This window comes from Xiphophorus maculatus, chromosome 7 (assembly GCF_002775205.1).
Source record: "Xiphophorus maculatus strain JP 163 A chromosome 7, X_maculatus-5.0-male, whole genome shotgun sequence".
In the NCBI taxonomy this organism is placed as follows: domain Eukaryota; kingdom Metazoa; phylum Chordata; class Actinopteri; order Cyprinodontiformes; family Poeciliidae; genus Xiphophorus; species Xiphophorus maculatus.
Window position 1 is genome coordinate 1,265,843 of NC_036449.1, and position 27,518 is coordinate 1,293,360.

Here is a 27,518-nt window from a genome sequence, read left to right on the forward strand (position 1 = left end):
TTTACTATTTTACTAATTAAAAATAAATTTGGATTTTTTTCAAAGAATTAAAACAATTTTAATAACTTAATTTTTTTTATTTTAAATTTAATTTGTTTTTTGTCATTTTGAATCCACAAAATACTTTTTTGGGGCCAGAATAAAGTATTGCACAAATTACATACCTGCAAATCAGTGTGACTTCTGCTGATGTCTTTGGGAGACCAGTTCAGAGAGGCGTGGCTTCACCTTGGCAAGTGCATCTTCAGAGCAAAGTCTGTTCATTTCCTTCTTTTTTGCTCGACATATTTAGTATGGATTAAAATATTAAGAAAGAAACCACGTGACGTACAACTACAACAGCCGCTGACACTGCGTGCACTAAATTCCCCGCAGCACTGATTGGCCGAGCAATGTAACATGATCCTCTGCAGCAAGTGATGGCCAAGCGGGGCGTGTCATCATGACTTTACACAAGTGTGTCTTTACCTCCGTGGCAGAGGCTCCTCCGAACCCCTGAGACCGACTTATCGAACCCCTGGGGTTCAATCGAACCCAGGTTAAAAAATACTGACCTAAATTAATAAACATTTCACATTTATTTCAGTTTCTCGCCATCATTGGCCTTCCTAATCCCCGATATCCTAAAGAGAAAGGCGTAAAAAGAAAACGTCACTCCCAGTATTTGCAGTTAAACACCAGCAGCACCTGGTTAGTAGGAGGCAATCCAAGGCTGAGATCCTTTTTAAAGCTCTGCTCTGATGGAGCATCATCATTACTGAATTAAACAAAGTGGATGTCACTACCAGTTCCTGCTATCCTACTGCACTGCTCAGGCAGTTCTTCTGTTGTATTGTAATACCCTTTGCTGTACAAATATGGTCCTAACTGGACAAGTAAGAAAGAATTTCTGAGATTGAAAAAAATATATATTTATATCAATTTCAGTTCAAAAATACCTTTTTGATCCCAGAGGAAAATTAAATTGGGGTGCACACATATTGGAACATTGTGGGACAATTTCTTAGTTTTTAATGTTGGAGATGTTAACGATCCCAACTGCCACTCAATGACTATCAAGATAAATTGCATCACTATTTTCAGGTATTTTTCCACATATGGGTACACCTTAATGTTTATGATTGTTTTCACTTGATTTCATCAGGATTACTCTTGTTGAAAAATTAGATTTTTCTCACTCTTTCCTGTTAAAGTCTCTTCAACATTAAAATCCTACACTTTGTTTATCTTTCTCTTCTTCTGAAAGAGGATCTATGTGATTTTAATGTTGGAAAACTAGACCACTCCTCTGTGTAAAAAGACCTGCTGTTCAAATTTATATAGGTATAACTGATTCATTGTAGTGAAATTGAAAGATAATTTATTCAGCAACATATCTGAATACTAATTAAACTAAATCTGGTCTGACAGTTGTCATTCATTCTTATATATCACTATTTTTATGCACTGTAATTCTGAGACCAGAATTTCTGTGATCTGCAGTAAATCTGTGTGACCAGGGATGCTCTCTGTTCAGCTAAATGTTATGAAACAGATACACGCTCATTACTATTTTCATATATGACATTGTACATATATATATATATATTTCTCAAATGACAAAATTTCATACTCAATACAGATACTACAGAAAATGTTGTTCTTACTAGAATAGCACAATACCTGGAATTGTAATTATAAACAGAATACCAGTGTGTGTAATATCACAGCTACAAAAGCTTCAATGCAATACTTATATGTATTTAGTAAGGTTCATACATTCCTAATCTGGGCGTTAGTACTGTGTTTTGTATTAGTGTGAGCACTCACTGGCTCTGATGCCCACACCCAATCCCACAAGGAGAAAGTTTGGTCTACCTTTAAAGAGCTAAATTTTAAGCTTTTTTTAAGCTTAAAATCTTAAGCTTAAAAAAAAAACAGGATTTGAAACCGAAAAAACCCTAAAACCCTACTCTTCAGATTCAAGGGTGATTTTCAGTTTCAGATGTTTTTTTTTAGTTTAGTTTACATTTTTTTGTTTCTTTTGAACAAACTTTATGACCCCAATTTAGCTCCATGTAATTTTTCTTCCAGGACAAAATACACACCACTAGAAAAGACTGAGAGACATGGTCCCTCAGTGTTTTGACAACATTGAAGAAACAATGTTGTTTCTTCAACAACATTGTTGAAGAAACAATGTTGTTGTTACTTCAACAACAACATTGTTGTCTAACGTCTGGACTGAATTTCATCACCCTTGTCAACCTCCACTGGACGACACAGGAGGCTCATCCTATGACCATACACTGATAAATATACGTAGTTATTAAGCTCTGGTGTCCTGCATGTCTGTGAGTCCTGAATAACTGGTTCATTAGAAGGTCTCTTCAGAGATAGGCAATTCAGCCATTTGAATCACCCGTGAAGGAGTAAAAATACATGTAAAACTTTCAGGTTTACTCCATATTTTCTCCATCCTTGTGCTGTATGGTCATATCACACCCAGTGGTCCAGAGATGCCAAACTCCAGCCCTCCTGGGCCAGCGCCCAGCAACTTCTACACGTGTCTCTAACTAAATCAAATAATTAGATCATTAGCATTACTCTGTAGAATTTGACTACATGCTGAGGAGGCATTGCAGCCAATTGATTCAATGAGGTTGGATCTGCAGTAAGTCCTCACAGAAAATCAGCCTCATCCTTTTCCTGCCTCACAAAATTTCACTCATGAATTATTGCTAAGAATGCATCTTTTCCTTCAACTTTTCATTTTACTTATCCTTACGGCTGAATATTTGATCTGAAAATACTTTGTTTTCAATTTTAGTGGTTCAATGCAAGCTTTTAAATACCTAACAGCAGTTAAATGAAATTAATGCTGGAACTGCAGCTGAGTGTAGTATCCAGAGCAGACTGTTTTAATCGAAACACTGATGTGGAGTTTCCAGCCTTCACACTGAACATCTTAACACGCTCTTTGGCCTGGTTCATTTCCTTCAGAAGCATTCCACAGCAGAACTGAGGTAATGCACACACATTAACCACATAAGTAAAGCCCAGTGGCATTAGTTAATCCCTCCTGTGCTGATGTGACATATAGCGCATGTTGTAATAATGCCAGCTCTTCCTGTTTTAAGACTCTGCCACCAGGCTCCACTCAGCCCATGGCTCAAAATGGTGAAAGCAGTGGCATAAATCAGCGACAGCACTCTGCTGCTGCGTTGATTATCCAGTAAGAAGCTGGGTCCTGCTCTATTTAATGATGCCTCTGTTCCACAGCGCTCCACAAGCGTCTCACGGTCATTCCAGTTCCTTCCCGTTGTGTTCTTGTTGCCAAAAGCAAGCTGAATGATTTTTCCTGTCTGACTGTGTTGAACTATTCTATAAAAGCCTGAAGCCTCTCTGTCAAAGATCTATCATCTTGGTTCTTTCTTGTGCTTATTGATTTGATATGTCACCTGCCCAGAAATCGGTTATGGTGGAGCTAGTAATCAGTCATTTTAGAGGAGAGGCTGTTTGTCTCCGTTTTAGCCTCCATCTTTCACTGTGTTTCACTGTTTATGTCCTCTGGCGTTATCTGGTGAAGACTGGAAGTCAGCGAGGGGTGGAAAAAAGCAAAAGAAGAATGACATCTCATAGTTGTACTCAGAGGTCTTTGCTTTTAGCTCTGCAGGGAGAAAAACACAATATGAGAGCCCTTATTTTGCCTCAGGCTGCCTCAGCGGTCATTTCTCCTCCACCTCTCATGGTGCTGTTAGAACGAATGTTCTCACGTTTCTTCAGCACACCATCATTTTTATCACTTTACATCAAATAGTTTAGTCAAGAAGCAGAATCAGACATTGGCCTTGCCTTGGTCCTGTCATAATTATGTTTTATTTTTTGTTTTGGCTGGAGAAAGATTTAAATTTTCATTCTGCTTTTGTTTAGGATGCTCAGGAGATATACATTTCTTCACTCTTCTGAGACTTTTACTGTGCTCACCAGATCTAAGTAGACCATTGGTGGCTTGTTCTCTGTTAATACTACTCTATCCTCCCTCTTCCTGCAGAGGTTTGATGGGAATGTGAATTCAGAGACTGTTGTCCAGAACAAGCTGTCCCACCCGGTGAAGACACGTTTCCTGCGTTTTGTCCCTCTTGACTGGAACCCCAGCGGGTGGATGGGCCTGAGAGTGGAGGTGTTCGGATGTTCCTACAGTAAGTATCCAACACCCCATGGCTTGGCCTGTTCTCTGAAAGCACTCAGCACTGTGGAGCGTCCACTCCTGCTTAGATCATTTACCAGTGATGGCTTGTAATGAACATTTTCTCACCTCTTCCTTTTTAAAAGGCTTGATTCTGTAGAAAAGGAGATTTTTATTTTATTTCACTAAGGCTTACCACATCAACCGCAGGCAAGCACTGGAACATTTTTAAAGTGACTACCCAGATAGCACAATAGGAGTGAAACAACATTGAAACAATGTCAGGCAGAAATATTGAATCTACCTTGAATCTACGTTGAAGCCTGAAATTGAAATGAAATTGAAAGTGATCGGTAACTTACATATTGAATCAACGTTAGGGTTTCAATCATAGCTGATGGTTGAGTCAATGTTGATTCAACCATCATCTGATTGTGGATCTGCATGCACATTTGGGTCGATTTATATTGAATGAAAGCTAATTAATCAATGTTGATTCATGTACATTTTTTGGTCTGAAATGTCTTCATCATAACATACCATTAAAAGTTTCATCACTGGTATTAAACACACAATTTTATTGGCAGATGAGTATTATCTAGTTCATAATTAACTTAAATTAACATATTTCCAGAAATGTGTGTACACAAGCTTAAAAAAGACAGCATGGCATTAATATAACTGTCGTGATCTGTGTTTTCTGTGTGTTAATTTTGAGTTTTCTGTGTCTCTGTGTCTCCGTGTTGTCCTGTTCTCCCCTCGATTACTCCCAGGTGTTTCTCATTCCCTAATTGCCCCGTGTGTATTTAGTGTCACCTGTGTCTCTGCATCTCTGTCGGGTCCTTGTCTTGCAGTCGTCTTATGTGCGTTCAGTCCTTTGTGTTGTCCATTCTATTTACCAGTTGCTACCGGCATTGAGCCCTGGCTTCTGCTCAGTCGTGCTGCCTGGTTGTTTGTGGACTTTTTGGGGACATTCATCATTGAAATCATTTATTCATCCTACCTGGGTCTGCTGCTTCTGCCTCACCACCCCTCACCGCCGAACTTCATGACAATAACATTTTATTTAAGAAAACAGGGATAGATCTGTAAACATATTTGACTGGTTTTTGACTATCAGAAGTCTATTGTATGTGGAAGAACAGCATCAGTGAGGTTAAGCCTTGTACTGTATGAACCAGGGAAACGGTATGTGTTGGGGTAACCCAAGTTTGACTCTAGTTGGCATCACTTTGGTTCCTTGCGATGCCTTCCTCCCATTCTATAATGAAGCCACTTCTTGACAGTTTTGATGCAGTACTCTACAATCAACTTTGGGTCAAACTGCTGAGCAGCAGCTGAAAAACACAAAAATAAGAGAGAGGAAGGCACTGGTTAGAAAGATGATAAACATTAGAAAAGTTCTGAAAGACATTGAAATATTAAACAATGTTCTGGTTATATTTCTGAGAACAAACACGGACCGTATGGTTCCCCATTTACACTCACAGGTAAATTAATAAGGTTATGCTAATGAATATTCATGAATATTTATCTTAATATTTAATATATACAATTACATTTTCCTATCAAGCTGCAGCATAGTGTAACATTTATGATGCTGAATGTTAAAATGAGGGAATCAATATTCAAAGTAAAGGACTTTTTATCAGAAGACCCAAAGATAAAACTCAGGGACGATCAGGGTTGATTTAAGTCACAGACAGAAAAATAGTGCATTAGGTGATTTTCATTGTAGTTGGAAAAATGATTGACAATATGTACAGGATAAACTTCCATCAAATAACTGGTTCAATCTTCCATTAACCACAAACATTTCCAAATAAGTCGATGATTAAAAACTATGTGTTCCTCTGCAACCCTCGACAGGACCATTTCTTAAATATCAGTGTGGGGTATGAAAATATTGAACCCTGGGTGTGTTGGAAACTGTTTGTTGCAGGATTTTATTTAACTACATTTATACCTGCTATGCCCATTGACTTGATTTTCTATGTTTATGCTAATCACCATGTTTAGGCATTTAATATTCTCATTTTGCAAGTTGATTTTTATAAATATTCTCCTGCAACAGTGGACTTATTTTTTCCTGTCTGCTCCTGGGTCTGATTTCATAACAATTTATGCCATCATTATACTCCTCTGAGAATATTTTCAGATGGAAAAAAATATATATACTTAAACAGCAAATATGGGTTTATAGGGTATTAAGTTCACTGCTAGTTTTTCAATATTTTTGAAAACTGAGAGCAGAACAGGAATAAACATACCATGCATTCTAATAAAATACAGTCATTTCACTCTTGTAAAACACAACTGCAAAAGAGTCAAAATAAAAATAACAGTGTCTTAGTATTAGTAAGACTGCGCATTAGTGATTCCCTAATCCGTGATGTTGAGTCAAAAATGAAATCTAACCTGCTGTACATTTAGAATTTTTTTCTAAATAAATGAGGTTCAAAGAACCTCATTTATTTTCATAGGTTAAAACACTAAGCAGGTCTTCGCTAAGGTAGATTCAGGTTCAGATTCAGGCTCTGCATCAGAATACAGTCATATTCAGTGGATGTCCTTTATTAACCAGTTGATAAACATGTATATTGCTGCCTGGTTTGCCCCTTAATGCACTCAACACTCACTGCAGATTTGTGTTTAAACTACAGATGTTGCTATGAAGAAAAACTGCCTTTGTTTAACAAGGAAGCACATTTCTCATAAATAATTTAACTACAACTCATGGCCTTAAAAAAGGGGTCGCCTTAACCCAATACTTCCTGTCTTTGACAGTTTTTTTTAAAGGTGATGGAGAAATCTGAAGATCATCTATCATTTTGAAGGATTACAATTCACACTCTTTACCACTTATAGACATACAGACATTTTCAACTTTATGCCACTTCGGGTCACAGACCAGTGCAGCTGAACCACTGGTTTACATTCAACTGAATCTAGAATATAGCCTGTGCAGCAATCCCGGGTGAGACATTTGATTATGCACAAGTGGATGCACAGTTCAGGTCCATGAAGGACCAGGAGGAAGTTGTGGGCCTGTGCGCTCAGACCACAGCAGGTGAATCGTTCCCAATGGGAGTTTAATCTCAGTGTTTGTGTGCTGTTACTGAGGCCACAGTCAGTGTTTCTCTCACTGCAGAGAAAAACGTTTCATGTGTTCATTCAGTTGGATAGCACAATGTGGACTTGTTTGAACTGAATGGTAATTAAACTGAATCAAATTTAAATATCACAGAATATGTCAGTTTTATTTTAAAATTTGATGGATAAAAACGGCCATATGACTGGATTTTTTTTACTTCTTCAGTCAAATTAGTAAACAATAAAGTCTAGCCTAACCTCTGCCTTATACATAAGTATTACACTTCTGTCGCACAGTTTCCTATCTTTCCATAATGGAAATCTAAAAAGCATTTTTTCATAGGTGTAATCCAGGAAATGAGGGATTTTATTTAGCACATTGAGTCTTATACAAATACTTAAATATTTAAGTATATGTGCCTCTGTTGAGGCATTCCTATAATTAGTCTGTGTACAATGAGAACAATTTGGTGAAAGTCACTGCTATACGCTTCATCATGACTAGGTATATTACTTCCAGTGTTTCTGTTTTGTTTAATTTGTGTTTCCCAATTAAAGGAATAACTTACTGTAGGGATGATATTTCAATGCCTCTTAAATAGTCAGATCATTATTTATATTGACTTGCTTTTTAATATTATTTATTTTGTGTGTGGTCAGATTATTATTATCAGAATTAATCAGGCAGTAAGAGAGGTCTTTATTTTCTCTTTCCTTTTTCAGCCTCTTGCCTCAAGTGGGTAAACATTTTGGACAGTAAAACTTGACATTATGTAACGTTATCATTGGGTCATTGCTGTGGTGCTTCCATAGTGACGGCATGTGAGTGCTGCAGTGCTGATGTTGGTGCATCTGGTGGTCAAACACATCATATTTTCTCAAAGCAATGAAATTTAAAAGCTGTTGTGCAATCATGTGACAGAGGAATTACGTATAGATGTTTTGACTGATGTAACATTTTGCAAAAACATTTAATTGATAACTATATGAAATCATGCTATCACATTCTTTAATACTGCTCTTCCTGTCTGGAGAACATCTCCATCAACCTTTTCTTGGGAAAAATAACTCACTTTGTGACGTTCGGTTTGAACCTTTTCATGCGTACACACAGTAAAACTGCTGCAGATGTAAACAGTAAGATCCTTCTGTGATCTCTTTAATGTCTCTTTATCATATCTTCACATGCTTTCACACTGTGTTGTGCATACCTGATGTGTTAAAGACATAAAATCCACAAATGGAAGTTTCACACACTTGCGACCCTCAGTGAGTTGATGAATGTAATTTGAAACTGTTACACACTCCAGAGGTGCCACACAGGAAGTAGAAGCAGCAACACAGTACAGTAGCAGCGGCGTGCTGCTCCTGGAAGCAAATATGCAAATTGCTGCTTTTCTTGTGCACCAGCCTGTCTCCTGACTCATGCCCAGACAGAACACTGAACCCTGAAAGCAATCTGTGCATGTGTTTATAAGTGCTCAGCATGCTGGTTCCATGTCTTGCCCTTCATACTTTGCTTTATACAACTGCTTTTAAATGGAAAAAGTTACTGTAATTCTTTGAATATGATGGGTAACACTCATTTGTCATAATGTTTGTTTTATGTTGGTAAAGAATTCACTAAGATAACCCTCAACCTCTGACTGTAATGAAGTAAAAAGCGGTCTTCTGTGGCTGTGGACATTTATAAAGGGCAAGCGTACTTCCATTTATATTCTGAGCAGTTCTCAATAAGACATTTAATGGGGATTTACTGGCACACCTCTCCCACGCATTGTGAGGCGGCACTAACTAGATGAGCCAGAGAATTACTGCGCTGTGGAACAGTGTCAGAACACACCACAGTGAGCAGTTTTATGATAGCCAAGCGCCACATGGTACGGCACAGCATAGTTGAGGCAGACGGTTACTCTCTTGAGTGCAATTTTGTCTGCGTTTCTTTCAGGCTGCTGTTCCAAGCTGAGGTTTTTTCTGTTTCAACCTTACTATGAGAGGATGGCATGTCCTGTGGTTCATAAAGACAATAAACCAAGTTCAAGTTTGATAAGCTGCTGCCCTCTTGTTAGACTTCACTTCAATACATCTATCTGCTTCCACACTCAAACCTGTCACAATTTTCTCACTCAGTGTTTTTCTCCAAAAACATCACCTTGTGCATCACTCCTACTCAATGGAAAGGTGAAACAAAAACTAGGATTGTTCATATTTTTACAGTTGAGGGATTTTAAGTGATAGAAAAACATTTTATACAAAAAACACCAGCACAGTTATGTGTATGAGAAATGATAGACCTGTGCAGACTCTGCAATTAACTGGTGTACTATGACTTATGAAAGCTGAAAAATGGTATAAATAATTAACTATAGTTTCTTTCCATGAGTAATATAAAAGCCCTGGAATTTAAATGGAGTCAGAGAACCTGCTGCAGAAAGGAGCCTCATCAAATGCATTTTACAGTTAGGCCTGGTCCTGCCTAAAGTATTCATACCTTTTGAACTTTACATGAGAGTACATGGAAGTTGAGTGAAAGAAAAATAATTCATTTCATTCTTTTACAACTGAAAATTTAAAGGTTGTGGTGTTCACATGTTTTCAGCTCCTCCTACTCTGATGCCCCTAGGTGAAATCAATGGAAACCAACTGCTTTCTTGAATCCCTTATTTAAGAAACAGAGACCACTCAACATGTCTCAACGTATCTTCTATGTCACGATTTCAGAGAACAAACAGTTATGATTGCTGAGATAAAAAATAATCTGCCTTATCGACTTAGAAGAACTAAGGGAACTATTTTTTAAAACAGCAATTAAACATCTTCAAATTTGTAAGACACACGTTGTATTAATTGAGTTACACCTTAAATACGCTTAATTTTATAGTTTTGCCCCAAATGATTTAAAACAAATGGTGCAAAACAAATTCACATACCTGTCAGAAAAAAATAATGTGAAATGTTGGTGTTGGTTTGCTCTTTCTTTGTTGTTAAGTAATGTCATAAGTAGCTAACTGCAGTATTAATGTGAGAGTGAATAAATATACTTTTCGTACCAATTTGCTCTTTAGTGAACATTGTTTAGCATTGTGAAGACCAATGAAGACAATGGAAAATGTTTATTAATATGGTAATTGAAACCAGAGTTCTTATATTTGCATTTTTCTGCTGTGTTTGGCATATGAATTCAGTGAGGGATTATGGGTAAGATTTATGCTCATTGTTAATCATTTCAGTGAATTGCTTAGTGATGTTCTTTTAGTGATTACTCTGTTCCTGTTAGTCTAGTTTATGTGTCCATTAAGTGTTAGTTTGTGTTAAAGCATCCAGCAGAGTAACTAGAAGTGAGAGAGGTAGTCATCAGGAACACGGTGGGTTTCACTCCATTAGGTTTTTGAAAATGTAGCCTGAAAAATGCTATCTGATGGTTGATTCCTGGGTTGTAACAAGGGCTTCGCTTTCTCTCTGTAGCTGTGATGTGCTACAATGCCTTACCATCCATCCATCCATCCATCCATCCATCCATCCATCCATCCATCTTCTTCCGCTTATCCGAGGTCGGGTCACGGGGGTAGCAGCTTCAGAAGGGAGGCCCAGACTTCCCTCTCCCCGGCCACTTCTTCTAGCTCTTCCGGGGGAATCCCGAGGCGTTCCCAGGCCAGCTGAGAGACATAGTCCCTCCAGCGTGTCCTGGGTCTTCCCCGGGGCCTCCTCCCGGTGGGATGTGCCTGGAACACCTCACCAGGGAGGCGTCCAGGAGGCATCCTGACCAGATGCCTGAGCCACCTCAACTGGCTCCTCTCGATGTGAAGGAGCAGCGGCTCTACTCTGAGTCCCTCCCGGATGACTGAGCTTCTCACCCTATCTCTCAGGGAGAGCCCAGCCACCCTACGGAGAAAACCCATTTCGGCCGCTTTTATCCGTGATCTCGTTCTTTCGGTCATGAACCAAAGCTCATGACCATAGATGAGGGTGGGAACGTAGATCGACCGGTAAATCGAGAGCTTCGCACAGCGCCCACTTGACGGCAGACGCTGCAGCAATCCGCCTGTCGATCTCCCACTCTCTTCTTCCCCCATTCGTGAACAAGATCCCGAGATACTTGAACTCCTCCACCTGGGGCAGGACACCCCCGCTGAACTGGAGAAGGCACTCTACCCTTTTCCGGCTCAAGACCATGGCCTCGGATTTGGAGGCACTGATCCCCATCCCGGCCGCTTCACACTCGGCTGCAAACCGCTCCAGCGAGAGCTGCCTTACAATGCCTTACCATAGAATGGTAATAAGTATTTGTTCCATGAAACAAAACTGTTGCAACCAGAATTTCTTTAACTATACTGTGTGGAAATTGTTGAAAATCTAAGACTACTACTGCTAATTTGATTGAAACAAGTTAAGTAAAGCAAAATTCAGAGATTGCCTCTAACTTAAGTCAGCTAAATTGGAGTGACAAGGTAGGGAGACATAACTCCAAACTTCGGTCACTGCAGAACTTCAATCCATAAAAGCGGCATGTTGTACATTTTTTTAAAGGTTTTATTGGCTCTAGTGGCCTTTATTTGATAGTGAATTGACAGGAATGTGGGTAATGAGAGAAGGGGGAAGACATGCTGCAAAGGTCGCCAGGCATGGAATCGAACCTGAGACAGCCGCATCGAGGACTACGGCCTCCATACATGGGTTGTTACTTAACCTTCAGGCCTGGGTACCTGAAGGTGGAAGAATCTCTTTGGACTGCTCTGCGCTGAACCCCACAAATGTGGCTTGTATAGAAAAGTGGCAAAAAAAACCCAAAAAACTGTTCTTTCTGGAAGAAAATAATAAGAACTTCTGTTTGCATTTTGCAACAAACCATGAAGGGAGCACAGCAAAACGGTGAAAGCAAGTCAGATGAGAATAAACAGTGAACTGCAAAGCTAGCAGGTAGTGATTGCTTGTTAACTTGAGTTTTTGTGTGCATCCAAATGTAGATATGCCACAAAAGTTGTTTCATAGAGCAAACAGCATCTCTCTGCTCTGATGCATACATTAAAAGGAAAAACATGTCTATATTTACCTAATTATGTACATTGCAGCCAAAGCATAGTAACTCACAGATGTATAAACATTTCTGATTTGTAGTCCTGGTTGTAGAATACTTCAGTTTTGTTCTAACCTTAACAATTTGCTTCTAGTTAACAGAGCACACCCCTTCATACTGGTTCTGATTTTTCCACAGAATCGTATGTGGCCGATTTTGATGGCAGAAGCTCTCTTCTGTATCGGTTCAACCAGAAGTCCATGTCAACAGTGAAGGATGTTATTTCTCTGCGCTTTAAGAGCCACCAGGCTGAGGGGGTCTTACTGCATGGAGAGGGGCAGAGAGGAGACTACATCACACTGGAGCTGCACCGAGGAAGACTGGACCTCTATCTCAACTTAGGTGAGCTACGCCTTCTTGATATCGCTCCTGAAAATCACTTGTTTTCTTTCCTTTTTGAGTCCTTGTGGTGATTGTGGGAATCATTCCCTGAGATTGAGCTAGAGATTAGAAGTGATTGAGAGGATATGAGAACTTTATTTTCCAGGATGCCTCGGTGATTGAGTTGATGCTTTTTTCCAGCTTTTACTCAACATATAGAAGACCTAAAATATTCATTCAAACTGTTTAATCTAAAGACAGGAATGCAGAGATAAATTGTATTTTATTTTTCTTAAAATCTTCCAAAGGATTAAGAAAATAAACTGTATAACAGCAACGGTCTGTTTAGTTGAATAACTCTCAAACACTATATACAGTAAGTACACCCTGGAAAATTTCATGTATTGTAAATTTAAACCTTCAACATTTCTTGTCAGTGACAACTTCTCACTGATTTCATAAAGTGAAACTCAACTTTTCAGATAATGAAAACCTCAACAGTGTCTCAGAAAATTTTATTTTGCCAAAAAGCTATAGCCAAAGGCACCAATAGTTGGTTCAATGAACATGGTGTTACTGTACTTGATTGGCCAGCAGCCTGGCCTGACCTTTAACCCCATAGAGAATATGTGGATTCTCAAGAGAAAGATGAGAGACAGTGAAGGCAGCCATCACAGCAACCTGGGCTTTAATTACGCCTCAGCAGAACTACAGAATAATCTCCTCCATGCCACGACGCATTGCAGTAATTCATGCAAAAGGAGCCCCAACCAAGTATTGAGTGCTGAGAAATGAATTGACTTTCCAGAAGTTTGACATTACTGCTTAAAATTTCATGTCTTTATTACCTTATGTGATAATCTGGATGAAATATAGCCTCTGATAACACTGAGCAAAACAAAAAGAACAAGAAAAACAGTTGTAGCTTTAGCAGGTTCAGATTGAATTAAAAGTAACCATCAGTTAGTATGATTTGGTCTATACAACATTATTGTTGTATATTCATATAGGTATGCAATAAAGTCCAAAATTATTCATACACCCGGCAAACAACAATCAAGCTTCTTTCTGATGAGAAATAGGACTGGCATCTGTCCAAGATAATATAACAAAAATCTAATATTATTGTTCATTTACGTTCTATAAAATATTTATTTACATCCTAATAAATGTAAATAAATGGTGCTGACAGTTACTCAGTAAAAGTAAATGTCTTCATTTGCATTACAGCAGTTAGAAGCCTTGTTGTGTGAGCTGGGCACCTTTTCACATGTTTCCATCAGAGTTTAAAATGTTCAGCTGGCAATGAACTCCTGTTCTTTGAGGTTGGAATGCCTCCCTGCCATCACCATAATCTTTAGTTTATGGGGTGGATTTGTTGAACAGTGAGAAAGATATGCTAGTACAAAACTGATGAAAAATTCAGATTAAAAAATTAATGAGAGATTCTGTTGAGTACAATGTGGAGATTTGGATCAGATTCCCTTTAGGTAATTTGGCAGCCATACTGCAAGTTAAATATTATTTATTGTGTAGAATACATGAAATACAGTGTACATACTTTACTACATTACATTTACTGTACATTTTATATTGAGTATAGCTAGTTAATAGTACATAGAACTAAATGGACTGTGTATAAGTTTAACTCTTTAAATTGTATTGAGTATAACATGCTGGGTAATCAGGATTTAAGAAGCATTCACTCCCTCCTGCAGCTTTTGGATTGATCGCAGTGCATGATCTTAATTATGTAGATTGAATGACAGGGTTTCTTTATTACATTAATAGAATGGTTTATGATATATTTGCTGATCTTTTCTCCTATGTTTAACAGCTGTTGCTTAACTTTGAGAGGAATTTTGCATAAGTTGAAGCTGCTTTCCCACCAGACCCACTGAGCTCCTGCTGCTGTCGTCCTTTTTGTGCAGATGATATCAGGTCAAGGTTCAGCAGCCGCCGTGTTCCAGTTACTGTGGGCAGCCTGCTGGATGACCAGCACTGGCACTCTGCTCACATCGAGCGCTTCAACAGGCAGGTCAACCTCACTGTAGACGCCCACACACAGCACTTCCAAACCAAAGGGGAAGGACAGTCTCTGGAGGTGGACTACGAGGTGAGTTCTCAGCCAGATTGAATAACCTGACGAAAAGATGGAACAGCTGTGTAAATATTTCTCCACAGAGGCTCAGACGACCTTATCATGAACACAGACTGATGAGCAGCATTAGGGTGAGCCTTGCAGCATTGGAGCAAACAAAGTGTGCTCCACGAAATTGCTGGAAGCACTCCTTTAAATATAAAATTAGAAAAACGACATTTTGTTGTTATCGAACAATACTGCAAGCCTCCAAAGACTTTCCCATTGTATTTCGACCTTGTAAACAGAAGCACTTTTGTTGCAGAGCTTGAAGTCGCTGTCTGTCTCTGTCATCTCTGCACCCGTAGTCTGTCAGTACAGGCTGCACATCTGTGTTGGAAACAACAAACGCTAACCTTCAGACTATCGGTTACAGTCGCCGTGTAGAGTGAGATCTGAAGACAAAAACAACAGCAAGATTTCAAAGTTTACCATGTCAAAGTAAAGAGTGTGAACAACAGCTTGATCAGAGAATAAACAGGAACATTAGTGCTGTCAAACCCACTGAAAAACTCCAGGCAACTATGGAAAAAAAATTCATACAAAAGAAATGGTGCAATAATTCTGTTCAGTAACACAATCACTTATTAATAACAAGCAAACTGTGAAGAATGACTTTGAAACAGGCCTACTGCAACTTTCAGAAAATTACATTTAATCCTCTTTGGGCTTTTTTCCCCTCAAGATAATTAAAATTGGAATGTAAGACCTTAACTAATAATGACAGATAATTTCCATAATAAACTTAACTGCTTAATGGTAGAAGAAAGCTAAACATAGATTTGTGCAATTATTTTGGTGATTTTACAACTCTGACAAATGATCAAAGTTCTTTGTTGTGCACATTTCTTTTTTATAAAGTTGACCATTTTTCTGGTTGACCTGAACTGGTCTGCTCCCAGTCTGCCGTTCACACAAATAAATTCCACTGAGGAAACGAGGCCGTGGCACTGGTGGGACAAACAGAGGGGTTTCTTTCACCGCTCTAGCTCAGAGATGTGGGATCATACCCAATGTGTGAAAGTATGTATTCTGTCTGTGGCTTGACTCAGCTGATGCACACTGAACCATGAAATCAGGCTCAGAGCAGCACACCTTCAGATGCTGTGGTAAGAGGTGATGTTTTCTCACATCACCTCTCACTTGCTGAATAACTGGCTCAGTTGTTAAAGCACAACCTGTTAAGAATGTGTGTGTTCAGCATTCAGGTTACACTCATGTCACCTGAACATCACACACACTGTGGAGCAGAAAGAGTTTCATTTCAGCTCATTTTTGTTCTAAAAGTGTGAGCAGCTTAGTTTGTTCTTGTGGTGTAATCAATCTGCTGTTCTCCATCCTCAGCTGAGCTTTGGAGGAATTCCTCTGCCTGGGAAACCGGGCACCTTCCTCAGGAAGAACTTCCATGGCTGCATAGAGAACCTCTACTATAACGGAATCAACATCATAGACCTGGCTAAGAGACGCAAGCCACAGATACACAGTGTGGTGAGTTACACTTTAGTTTTCTTATGTGTTACACTATCATAAATAATGATCAATTCCTCTCTTTGAAGAGTTTTCCCGTTTTGAAGTCTTGTAGTAGAACTCAAGATCTGTAGCTAAAATCAGACCAATTTATGGAGCTGTTTTTGACTTTGTTGATGATCAGATATCAGTCCCTAGGTAAGTTCTTTATAAATAATGTTTTTAAGCTCACTGTCAATTTTATATCTGATTGCTGCTTCTCTTCAAAGAACTTATAAATGCCTTTAAAATGTCAGAAATATGAAATATCACTTTGCCATGTAAAGCTTATCTTGCAGTGCAGTTTTCAAGGATGGAAAACTGATGGTATGATATGAGAGACAGAGAGAGAGGACAAGAAAGAGAAAGAGAGAGAGAGCGAATGAGCTCATGTGTAGGCGAGAGGCAGAGAGTGGGCGGTTTTACTGGAGGAAAAAAAAAATCTGTTAACGATTTATTTTGGTAATCATATATAGCTCTCCAGTATAATTCCACAGGATGATGTTTCACGGCCACAGAACGGAGTCAGTTCTGAACGAACGTTTAGAGATGAACCCAAAGAGAAGTGGTGAATATTTACATGCACTGGCAAAAGATAATGATTATTATTTTTAGTTCATACCCTCACTTGGTGTAGGGGATATAAAAAAAATATATAAGGAAATGATCTTCAGTCGCAGCTTGTGACACAGGTAACATTTTACTACATGAGATGATAGTAGACTTATGCCATTTAGGTAAGGAGCAAACATGACAGAAACACAGCCCAAAATCTAGAGTAAGGCAAGTTGAGGCTTTTAATGTAGCACTATTCAAAAGACAATCCAAAGTGATTTAGAGGCCAGTAGAAAACATTATAAATGTATCTGTTTTCTATTATGAAGCCAGTAAGTATTTAACTGGTTATGTGATCCATTTTTCTGGTGCTGGTCAGAACTCTGGCAGCAGCACAGACTACATCAGCAGTGCTTCATAAAAGTCCTTTAGTTGGGCGTGCTGTGGTGGCGGAGGGGTTAGTGCGACCCACATTCAGGCAAAAACGTAGCCTCGACGCGGCTGTCGCGGGTTCGACTCCCGGACCCAACGACGTTTACCGCATGTCTTCCCCCTTTCCTGTCAGACTACTTTGAAAAAAAGGGACACTAGAACCCACAAAAAGACCCCTTGCGGGGCGATAAAATAAATAAAATAAAAGTCCTTTAGTCAACCAATGGAAAAAAAAGGATAAACCTTAGAGGAATAGTAAAGAGAGGACTCAATAAACTCACAGATTTACAAGCTGAAAAAAATCTCACTTTAATGAAGTACATTTGAAACTCGAATGCCACTGAACATTTCCAAGCTCAGTATCCTATTATTGAAGTTTTAAATACACTCTTAGCTCACACTCTGTTAACTCTACGTTGCACCTCCAGAATGGTTTGTAAACAGATATTAAAATGCAGTCAGACAAAATATAAAAAAATAAAAAAATAAACGGTTTTATATCTGTTGGACCTAAGAATCAACATGACATTTTAATGCCTCAAACATCAATAATCCTTTAGACGGCATGAATCCTCCCACAGCTTCTGCTGTATCACTATTTATGATACTCGTTCCTGAGTGTTTCTGAAAAACGCTGTCGGTGAGGAGTTTAATAGTCTCACTAAATTACAACTACCAGCACAAGCTACTGTCTTCTGATGAAGCACATTACCAATGCTGACTAAAGCAATGTCTGCATTTTAACAGATGAAGGAACAAAAGTGAAATTCTTTTCGGTCATGCTGAAACATCTGCATCAAAGCAAGTATGGATTTACAGCTTTTTTCAAGGCCATTACAGTTGCTTAATATGACTCCCCCTTTCTTTTCTTCACAGTCTGCCTCTTTTGAGACTGGAAACTCCAGAAAATAAATTATGAGTCCATGAGCGAGTATCAGGCTTTCCCAGTGGCATACATCAAACTAATTATTCAACCTTCAGTTTTAGTATCCAGGCCTACCATTGATCCGATCTGTGTTACGACCAGAGTCAGGTGGAATAATTTATGCAGATGTGAACATCTGACTAGTTAGCAAAGCTACAGTTTAAAAATCCTCCAATCAACAAATAGTGAATCACTGCTGATCTCTATTTTTTTGGAAAGCTTTGACCTGGCGATGCTTATTTTGATAATTGATATTGGAGCAGCAGCTAAACATTTATTTCTAACCTTGCTACCATGAGCTTTTATTTTAATTATAAGAGGAAAGGTGAGTTTACACATTTTAAAGTAAACACAGAATAACATAGTTGACATTTAAAAACTATTTGTATCTTGCTAGAATTATTTTAAAGAGCAGTCCCTGTGTGTATCTTGTAGAATATCTAGTTGTCAAACTTAGTCTGAAACTTCCAGAAGGCTGCCTACATTTCCAAACCAGCATGTTCCAGAACGGAAGTTTAAATCACTTCACCATCTACTCAAAACCTCAAACTCTCGGCATATGGGTCCACTTCAACCACAACAAATCATGACAGTCTGAATAAAAAAAGCAACTTATACTTTGAATTTGGTGTTGTAATGGACCTACATTAATGTGCTGAGGAGAACAAAATGAACATTAAACCAACTGATTATATGAACTTACATCAAACTTAAACTGTGAGCAGGTACCATGTCTTATATTTGAGCCATTGTCTTCTTTTGTTTTAAATTATTTCTGTTCCTACCCTTTAATTTTAATTGGTAGTATTTTACGTTGATTTCCACCATTATAGAACTCTCTAAAAGTTTGAATATATAAATTAAACTCCAAGCACACAGGGCTATCTAGGGATTGTGGAGTCTCTAACCATTCACATTATAACTGTAACTTCAGCGGTCATACTCTACTAGCTGGGGTCTGATCAGGACGGCTACTGGACACAAACGACCAGGAATTCAAAAATGACAAAACTCATTCATTATACAGTTAGTGAACACACCATAGTTTGGCTTAATAACACTGGTTTTTGTCTACAATGTTACTAGCTGAAGAAGACTATTGCTTCTTTCATTATCAGTAAAGTCAGAAGAAACTTCAAAGGAAATTGTATAACATGTTCAGACATAAAACCCATAATTATCAATTGCACTATCATGCATACCTGCAGTCAGAAGAAATGAAGCAAAATTGAAAGATTGCTTCTGACCTACAATGCCTATAAAAATATTCACACTTTGGATGTTTTGCCATTTCATTGTACAACTCGGATTAAAATTGGGCTTCTTTGTAAAAATCAAAACAAAAAAAAACCTTCTCTTAATAGAATATTGACAATTAAATGAAAATATGTTACATAATTAAGTGACTATATAAATATTCACTTCTTGCAGTCAGTATTTATTTGCCCCTCTTGCTCCATCCCAGCAGGGAGTCGGCGTGGACCGGTCTCAGTCAGGTTGCACTTTTCCTCCATTCTTGCTGCTAAACTCTTGCAGCTCTCTGAGGTTGGCAGAACTGTTTAAGTCCTACCACTAATTCTGTATTGGATTGAGGTCTGGGGTTTGACTGAGCCATTCCAGAGCCTCCGCCTTACTGTCTTAAAACCATCCCTGTGTAGCTTTAGCTGCCTGCTTCAGGTTGTTGTCTTGTTCTCTGAAGCCGTAGTTCTGTGGCTCTGGTGGTAAAGGCTCCCCATAAGCTGGTTGCCGGTTCAATCAGAAAAAAGGGTGAATGATCCAAAGGGGTTGAAATATACTTTTATGGTTGTCTGTAATATGACTTTGTGGGATACAAACTCTGTAAGACAGACTTGTGTTTGTTTCTGAGGCACAGCAATGATGTCCCTGGGTCAATTTGACCCATGCAGTGTTTAAACATGCAGTAGTGTCAGAAACCAAAAGATTCCTCCAAAACATTTTTGTATCTGATTATTAACTCCAATACTAACAATTTTAATCAATATTTGTGCAATAATGTTTTTTTTATTTCTCACAAATAAAGGATCAATGATGGCAACTTACTCATTTACTCATTTGGACATAAAAAAATAGAATTAACTTTTTTTATGTCCACTGGAAAAATCCTACACACAAAAAAACAATAATTTCCTTGAAAATGATCATTGTAAAATTCTTTATATTACATTTAGATTTATTTTTCAATGGGTGATGTTTATAATTGGACTTGAGACACATATTCTGTTCTGGGTCAAATTGACCTGCTGATTAAAATCAAGACAAATTAGTCATGCAGAGAGTATTTATGTTTTCCTCCAATTCTGCTGAGTGTCCACTCAGTGTGGGTGGAGTTTGCCTACGGGAACAGAGAAGACTCCCGTCAAAAGTTGTATGAACACCTGCTTTCTCGCAGTTTCCTAGTGAAGTAAAGCGGATAGAAAGTGGGCTTGCGTGTGGTTGGGTGTGCGTATATGTGGTGAAATATGGTTCAGAGCTGCAAGGAAAGTATACGTAGGGGGGTTTGCAAATGTGTAAAATGAACAAATGTTCAATTTATATGTAGAGTTCACCTATTAAGACAATTAGAAAAAGTTTCATGCAAAAAAATACTTAATTTTTTTAAAAAACTTTTAAACGGGTCATTTTGACCCGCAACATAACAGGAGGGTTAAATAAATAAGAACATTTATTAAGTTATCCAAATACATTTAAAGATTAAGCAAACCCAAAATTTAGACATTGATGTCTGTCAAAATGAGGAGTTAGAGTCCAATCTTCATGCTCCCTAGCAAACTGAAGCCTTTTTTCTGGTTAGCCTTACTGATTAGAGGTTTTCTTATGGCTACACAGCTGTTCAATCCCAACCCCTTGAGTTCCCTTCGCATTGTGCGTGTGGAAATGCTTTTGCGTTCACAATTAAACACACTCCTGAGTTCTGCTGTTGTTTTTCTTCGATTTGATTTGACCAAACATTTAAGTAATCGCCGATCACGATCATTCAGGATTTTTTTCCGACCACATTTCTTTCTGGAAGATGATGGTTCCCCACCATCCTTCCAGTTTTTAATGATGCGTTGGACAGTTCTTAACCCAATTCTAGTAGTTTCTGCAATCTCCTTAGATGTTTTCTCTGCTTGATGCATGCCAATGATTTGACCCTTCTTAAACAGACTAACGTCTTTTCCACGACCACAGGATGTGTCTTTTGCCAGGGTTGTTTAAGAAATGAGGAGTTACTCATTGCATCAGCTGGGGTTAAATAACTTGTTGCCAGCTGAAAGATAATCGCCTATGCAATACTTATCCAATAGGAGGCTTGTACCTATTTGCTTAGTTAAATCCAGGTGGCGACTTTTTTTTTGGCCAGGCAGTGTAATTGATAGAGTACTCGATTACTGAAATATTCTTTTTCAATACCCCTACAATAAAGTACCCTCTGATCTCTGGACAGCATTCTTTTTATACAGCTCTGTCCAACATATTTTACAGCATGAGCATATGATCACATTCACATGTTCCTCATTGACGCCTTATTTGGGTCCTGGGCTGTATCGCCTCTGGATTCTTCCTTGTGCCTTCAGGAAGACAGTATCCATACATGAACTTGTTTTCAAACCCAGTGTGTTTTGTGTGAGACCTGTTTCGCCGATCATTTCAAAATATCCTTTTGTGTGTCCAGACACTACATCACTCATAGCATGGAGACCTCAGGTTGGGTGTGTTACTGAGACATACAGACATAACCTGTTTTCAGACACTACAGGATGAATAGTATTTATATGCACTGTAAATCAGGAAGTGTGATTATTTTTTTTAACAAATATCTCTGCTGTTCATTCAAACTGAGACAAAAAAGCAGAGTAAGAGTTATATAACGAAGGCTCAACAGAGAGCAGCAAACATTCTTTTTCACTCTTGTAGACTTTAATGACAAAAATCATGATGAACAAAACTTACAAGTAGCCAGGAAAACTCAAATAGCAGGAAGGTCCAGGGACCGGGTATGTAGGATCAAACTGGAGGAACAGTGAGGAATGAGAAGAGAAAAGGTGTATGAATACTGGGAGAGTGAACGCTGGAACACAGAACCTGGGCTAATTAGCTAACGGGCTGCAAGTGTGTGAGAGAGGATGGCACCAGGGTGCAAGGGAGAGCAAACAGAGGGAATGAATCTGCCACGGAATAATGAGGGACAAACAAAAGCAAAAAGGAATCAAGGCTGATCTAATCAAGGAATAGAAGCAAACACAGAAACAACCACCAAAACTACTCCCTGACACAAACAGTTAAGATGTTGGCCTGGTGGTGGCACTATATTCAAATTCTGACTGGTATTTGCTGTTGTTTTCACATTTTCCCTTCTTCTGATGATTTGTGATTATCCAGACATTGAATAAAGATTGTCAGAGGCACAAATGGAGAATAAACAATCATTACAGCCATTGTAATCCTGGCTACTCTGTGATTAAGTTTGAGTGCATTTTGAGAGTCTCCTCCCACACCAATCAGACGGGTCGGTCGAAGAGCTACAAGCCACATCTCAAATGAGACACCCACAGCCTTTAACTGTTGCATTAAAGGCCTTTGCTGACTAGAAAGGCAGAGGTGGAGGAGACGGGAATGATGGAAGCTGTAATGGAATTTCAATGGGACCATTTCCCCGGGGCTGATGGGAGGGAATCACATTGAGAGTGAGAGAGTTGTGATTGCTGTGTGCTGCCCTGCGGGGTTGTGGGACTGATAGGAGTCTGACCTCAGCAGTCATGACTGGTTGGGTTTTGACTGCAGCCCGACACACAATTAAGATTATATGTATAGTGGGATTGGATGAAAAGCTGCAGCCCAGAGGGATGGTTTTGATTTCACAAGTGGACGATTCAGTATCCACGTCAGGATGGCACTGCATGAAAAGTATCAACCTCATCTGCATTCACATTTTGGTACTCTGTTGATGATTGTCTAATATTGTTAGACATTAGGGTAATGTTATGCACAACTCTGAATGTTTTTATTAAAACAATGTTTTATTTATGGATTCATCCTTTCAAAATCTGGGTCAAAACAACCACTGTGCATATTCATTCACATATTTTATTAGGAGGAACTTTAGTTTCAATCTTGTCTAAAAATGTCAAATAATCCATATAATTATCTCAGTTCCCACTTGTTGTTATTTTAATTTCTGTATCTCATATTGTGGTAGCCATTTTCTGTAATTATGTTAAACTGATCCCAAGTAATTGGACCTGGAAAAGATGTTTCCTATAATTAATAAAAGGTCATAGTTTTACAAGACATTTGCAGCCTTCGTCCTCGGCTGACACGTTGCTAAAGATGCATGTAATTCTCCTTTTCGTTTTTTCTGCAGGGCAACGTGACCTTCTCATGTTCGCCGCCCCAGCTGGTGGCCTGCACCTTCCTGAGCTCCAGCAGCAGCTTCCTGTCGCTCCCGTCTGCTGCTCCCCCCACCGGGGAATTCACTGTTCGCTTCCAGTTCAGGACCTGGAACCCCGACGGGCTTCTGCTCTCGGTGCAGCTAAACCCCAGCCCACAGAAACTAGAGCTGCAGATCAGCAACAGCTGGCTTCATTTGACCCTCCACAGCACAGGGCGACAGAGATCAGAGGTTTCTGCTGGTGAGTGTGAACACCAAACCCTCTCTAAATATCACCTGGTCCTTTGTCCTACAGTTTTAGGAATGTGTTCATAATTACTGAGAACAATTCTAATGAAATCCCCCTTAGAAGTTTGGGTTGTGTAATTAGTTAGATTTATGAAACATGTCTCTCAGGACTTAAAGGAAAACCTCTCTGAACAACTAATAAATAGAACATATTAAAATTCAGTAATATTTGATGTGCATAGAAAGTTGAAGTCATGCAAGTATTTTATTTGTTGAGATTTCTGTTGAAAAAGAAAAGATTCAGTGGGCTTATTGTTTAGAGTGAAATCATGCATTGATGACTCACTTTTATGATAACCAATCTGTGATATAATGTTCTACTGAATCCGTGTTACACACAGTAACATGGAGATGCGTTTTTCTGTATGAATTTATCACTGGGGAGGAATCTGGAAACACTCTGGATGTGTGTTGCTTCAGTTCATTTGAGCCTCTCAGACATGCTTTCTGCTCTCCCAATGTCCCACTGTAGCCTTTCTATCTGGCTGAACTTTAACTAGGCCATTGAAATACACTGTGATTCTGTATGTTTTCATTTATTCTCTGGTAGAGTTGCTGTTGTGTTTGGCATGATTGGACCAAGCTGTAAGTTGGCCTAAAATACTTAAATTCATTATAGATTTAGTGGTTTACTTAGTGTCTGTCAGTTCACCCCAAGCTCAATTACATTACTCAGAATTGCTTAAGAATTGGTTTAGTAGATTTCTGTCTAATGTTCATTGTTGTACAAAGTTTTTTGGTTCATTCAGGATCTGCTGTCATGTGCCTTTAAAGACAAAAAGCTGTCTGTCTTCTGGCAATCCAAACAAAGCCATACTTTTTATCATTCTGTCAGAAACTTGAACCTTTAAAATGCTAACTGAGATATGTAGTGTCTGACTGAACTGTTTGATTTTCCAAGGATCTGAAATTGACATGAATGTGACGAAATTAACTTTTCAGTTATTAAAATTATAATGCAAAAAAGTGGAAGGCTCCAGCTTTTGTTGGTTTGTTAACACATCCACAAACAGCCCCTTCTTTGGTGCATTTTGTTTAAAGCTTACTAAGAGCTTAAAACAAAAGTTTTTTGTTTTAAGCCATTTATTATGAGGGAATTCTGAGGGAATAAATATGTCCCTGAGATTTTTCTTTTAATCTGAGGGACATATGTTTGTAGGCATAAAGAAATATTATTCTGTAATCCCTTTGTTTTCTGTTGGATTCTAAGCTACCATCTCAAGAAACCGGCAAATTTTCCCTTTAAATCTAGTATTTGTTTTATGTAAATAGTTGCATTAACGTTTGCTGAAATGATCTGTCTGTTTCATGAATTAGAATTTATATAGCAGAAATTTAAAGATGACATAACATGCAAAATCCACTTTTTTAATCCCTTTAATAGTTTTTTTGCACTTTGTCTATGTGTGCAAATACTATACTTTCATTTATTCTCTCCTAGCCTAGGTTTCTTTATATTTTTGTAATGTTTTCTTGTCTATGATGTCACAGATTTGCTGTGGAAGTGCTAAACAAGTTTGTAACTTCCAGCTAAACAGTTTTGTGAATCCACCATTTTACTTCTCACAGCAATTTTGTGGTCTAAGTTAAGCTATGCCAAAGTTGCAAGTAGACAAGTCAAAATATTTGGTTCTGGCATGTATTAATGCATACATTTCTTTACATCATTCCCTCAGCATCACAGTCTCTTCGAAGTGTCTGGTTAAATTTTTGTTTTCGACAGAAATATACCCACATCAGAGTGAAAACTCTCCCGTGTTTGTGTGAAGCTTTTAAGGGTGAGTGCTTCAGCAACTTCCACCAGTATTGAGAGGGATTAAGTTGCAAGCTGCTAATAATACTAAAATGACAGCAAACTTTACTTTAGACATGAATATTGTGGGTTGATAATGATGTCCTGGCCATTGAGTTTGATAGTAGAGTTCTGCTTCTGTTAGCTCTGTATGCCAGCTTTTAGCTCCTTCCTTTAGGATATAACTGTATTTTTTGAATATAATTATTTGGCTTTGTTTTTGCCTTGGGAACACATGATCCAAATGCATTCAGTGATGTTCTTGATGCTCCCGTTAGCTAACTCCTTAGTTATACTGAGGCTTTGTTTGCTTCTTTCATATTGTAGCAGCATTAATATTTAAATAAGTATCGGACATGCATGGACATGCATGGATAGCTAAACTATAGTTACACTCCATGTTATAGGAGTTTAGCTCCTATAACGTGAGTTAAACTATCTACTATATTTAGAGAGTATAAATACACTAATAACACCATTATGATGCATTCATTGAATGTGTGGTTCTGCAGGTTGGTTGTTTTCTATCAGACTCTGGCTCCAACATGAACAAGTCCTCTGTTGTTGATGTGTTTAATAAACTTTGGAATAAAATGTTTCTCTGCTGGTAGATAATTGTATTGCAGCTATCAAACCACAAAAATGGGTGAACTGGATGGAGTGGAAGGTTCTGTTACCTGGACCTGTGACATAGAGTGAAATGTCTCATTACCATTTAAAAAGACAGTAGCAAAACAAGTAGCTGTAAATACCTCAGAACAGATAAACAAGAGTCTGTGGAGCTACAATGACCAGGAATTCAAACTAAAGCTCTGCAGTTCTACTTTAATATAGGCCATTAGAGAATTATTTACATGTAAGGAATGATTTAAAAGCATGATATATGCCTATTTTAATTAAAAAATGACTGATTTAGTATTAGTAGTGGGTTATAGGTTACATTTGTGGTCTCCAGTCTTGCTGAAATAAACTGTGAATCTTCTAAACTAAAGGTAATTTAACACAAGCACACATTGTTAATAAAAGTAATATGATGCAAATATTGATTCAATAATGTTTGCATCGCCTTAAATTATCACTGAACCTGATTTGTTTTACAACTCCATGCAGAGTTAAATGGATTTCATTCAGTAGTTTCATAAATATATTTATTTTAATTTTTTTTTCATGAAAAGTCTAAATCAGGTAAACAACTAAAATGAAGCTTCATAATGAATGCAATAAAACAACTGCTGCTGCTTGTATTTTTGAAGATCTGTTGTTACTGTAGATTGAATCTTGTTTGCCTGCATGGGATGGTGAGAATATGCAAAGCGAAGCTTTTGTAGCTGCCAGATGAATGCGTGGCTGAGATGTTAGGGAAGGTTGGAGCGTGCTGTCTCTTTGCTTTCCATGCTCATTATGAACAGAAGAGGTAACTATATCATAAAATGAAGAGGAACTAATGAGCCTTTCAGGTAGCCAAATGCTGGCTTTCACATTAACCGAGGCGTGTAGAAAAATAATGCTGTTTTTTTTTTTAACAGCTGCAGTTTTACAATGAGAGTGTTTGTTGTGGCTGCTGCAGCTTGACTCATGCATTCCAGTTCAAATATTTTCTTTTATATACAGCTTGTTGAAAATATTATTCAACTTTTAGTATTGCAATAAGATCCAACAATACTTGGTTAGCTTCAAAGGGAAATTAAATTCTGTCGTAATTCATATTATCCAGCATGGTCCACCCTGGTCAGCAGTCCAACACAGGGTAACATGGGCACAGACAGGATAAAACGCCAATATCCTAAAAGTCTTGGTTTGAGATCTTACCAGAGTACCTAGAGAAAACCAAA

At 38.3% G+C, this 27,518-nt stretch overlaps 1 protein-coding gene across 2 annotated transcripts in view; it reads left to right on the plus strand.

Annotated features, from left to right (window-relative positions):
* The window catches only part of LOC102224173 (contactin-associated protein-like 5), a 200,423-nt gene that overhangs the window by 65,762 nt on the left and 107,143 nt on the right, over window positions 1-27,518 (plus strand). For both annotated transcript variants that reach the window (XM_023336600.1, XM_023336601.1), the window contains exons 4-8: window positions 4,034-4,181; window positions 12,474-12,677; window positions 14,588-14,772; window positions 16,141-16,284; window positions 23,580-23,847. In XM_023336600.1, coding sequence (XP_023192368.1) covers window positions 4,034-4,181; window positions 12,474-12,677; window positions 14,588-14,772; window positions 16,141-16,284; window positions 23,580-23,847 — 949 coding nt within the window. The remainder of the gene's footprint in view (window positions 1-4,033; window positions 4,182-12,473; window positions 12,678-14,587; window positions 14,773-16,140; window positions 16,285-23,579; window positions 23,848-27,518) is intronic.